We start from the raw sequence: 1,754 nt of genomic DNA on the forward strand, positions 1-1,754 counted from the left end.
AGGGGTGGGTGAACCACGACCACTAAAAAAAGATCGAACCAAACTGTGCTCAGGTGTGGCAGCAATTGATCCACTGCTCAACAAGTTTACTACCTCCATCATCAAAATTTTCCCCCAAGGGGTGAACCACGACCACTAAAAAAAGATCGAACCAAACTGGGCTCAGGTGTGGCAGCAACTGAACCACTGCTCAACAAGTTGCGTTACTACCTCCAGGGCAAAAAGCAGAGAAATGCGCTGCAGAACCCCATTCGGTGTGCTGGAACCAAAGCCTGTCAAAAATAGATCAAAAGCCTTCCCTTCGTGGCAGAGAAATCAATGAAACGATTGTCGTATATAAACCCTGCAGCATTGAATTCGTCACACATAGTTTTGACGACACTGAACTGCGAAAAAGCCGTAATTAACTTGAACATTACTCTGGAGGATTTTCACGAACCCTTGCAGGAGAAAAATACCCATCGCTTTGGGGCCATACGAAAGGCATCCGAGCATTGGGAATGAAGTTCCCCTCATGTTAGCAAAACGTTTCTGCCTAATACTGCACCAGGTGCATGACGAAGGTAGCCTTCCTTCCCCTGGGGAGGGAGAGACTGTCACGCCGATATGCAACTCTGTGAAACTGTCAATCTCCAGCTCACTCCCATCGAAAGTGACCTCTTTCCTTGTGCACACCGCCAAAGCCACAACCGTGACCACAGCGGCTGAAGCCAAACAAGCCACGTAAGATTCGCGAAATCAGAAAACTGCCGGCTGGCTTCAAGATGGAGTCTACTGCGAAAACGTGCCACATGGGAGCGGTACCAAAAGAATAACTTCTTGGTGCCGCCACCAAGCGCTCAGGACCCCACAAAGACACCTTTCTGGTCAACCGAGCCAAAACGCGCAAGAAACCACGAGGACGAAAAGTCGTCTCAAATCTTTGATCAACAGCAAATCTGGTCGTCCAAAAGGGGGTGGTGAAACAGCTACAAGTGAAAGGAAGAAGGCCTTCGCTGCGGAGTTGTCTATTAGGAAACGCCAACTGACCGGACACAGACCATTCAACAGGGAAGCAAAACTCTAATCTGCACCCTAGTTAAAAAACTGGGCACCGATCTTCTCCCAAACGAGTCTTCTTGAACTTTCCTGGAGATTCATTGACTCCACTCATTCGTCGGTCAACTCCGAGCAAATGTTACAAGGTGGATCCACGAATTTCGCAACAGACCTCCCTTTTTCAATAGACGCAAAGCGAAATTCTACGAACAACACATACTACTCGCGTGCCTCACCATCAGTAGTATCACATTTACACAAGTAGCAATGGTGGATAGTTTCGCCCAGGGAAAAAAATTGGTCCCCCAAAGATAAAAGGGACGAGCAAACCGGGTTCCCATGAGGCCAAAAGCGCAGAAAATGGGAAGCATCCCCCGAGAGCCCAAGACAGGAAGCAGATGAGTTTTCCCCGGAAGCCCTGTTGAGCCTTGGACTAAAACCCGACATATATAACTATTAAGTCTGCTAACCTCTCCCGTAAAACAGCTCTCAACTCCTCAAACTCGAAGGCAGCAGAGGCAGTGTTGAAATGCTTGTTCACAAACTGCCTCAGCTTTTTCAACAAACTCGACTATGTTAAACAGTCAGCTTGCCTTGAACAACCATCCAGAATCGCACTCACAGAGACCAGGTTCGCACCAGATGTATCCGAAAGGGAGTTCTCGATAAACGGTTACTCTATTTTTCGAGCCGACTCAAAATGAGGGCGGGCAAGC

At 48.2% G+C, this 1,754-nt stretch overlaps 1 protein-coding gene across 1 annotated transcript in view; it reads left to right on the forward strand.

Moving 5' to 3' along the window:
- The window catches only part of T265_09243 (hypothetical protein), a gene marked incomplete at both ends in the record, with an annotated part of 8,123 nt that overhangs the window by 1,889 nt on the left and 4,480 nt on the right, over window positions 1-1,754 (forward strand). Inside the window, 2 exons of the mRNA XM_009175268.1 lie at window positions 743-974; window positions 1,525-1,682. Coding sequence (XP_009173532.1) covers window positions 743-974; window positions 1,525-1,682 — 390 coding nt within the window. The remainder of the gene's footprint in view (window positions 1-742; window positions 975-1,524; window positions 1,683-1,754) is intronic.

Source organism: Opisthorchis viverrini, assembly GCF_000715545.1.
Source record: "Opisthorchis viverrini unplaced genomic scaffold opera_v5_264, whole genome shotgun sequence".
NCBI lineage: Eukaryota > Metazoa > Platyhelminthes > Trematoda > Opisthorchiida > Opisthorchiidae > Opisthorchis > Opisthorchis viverrini.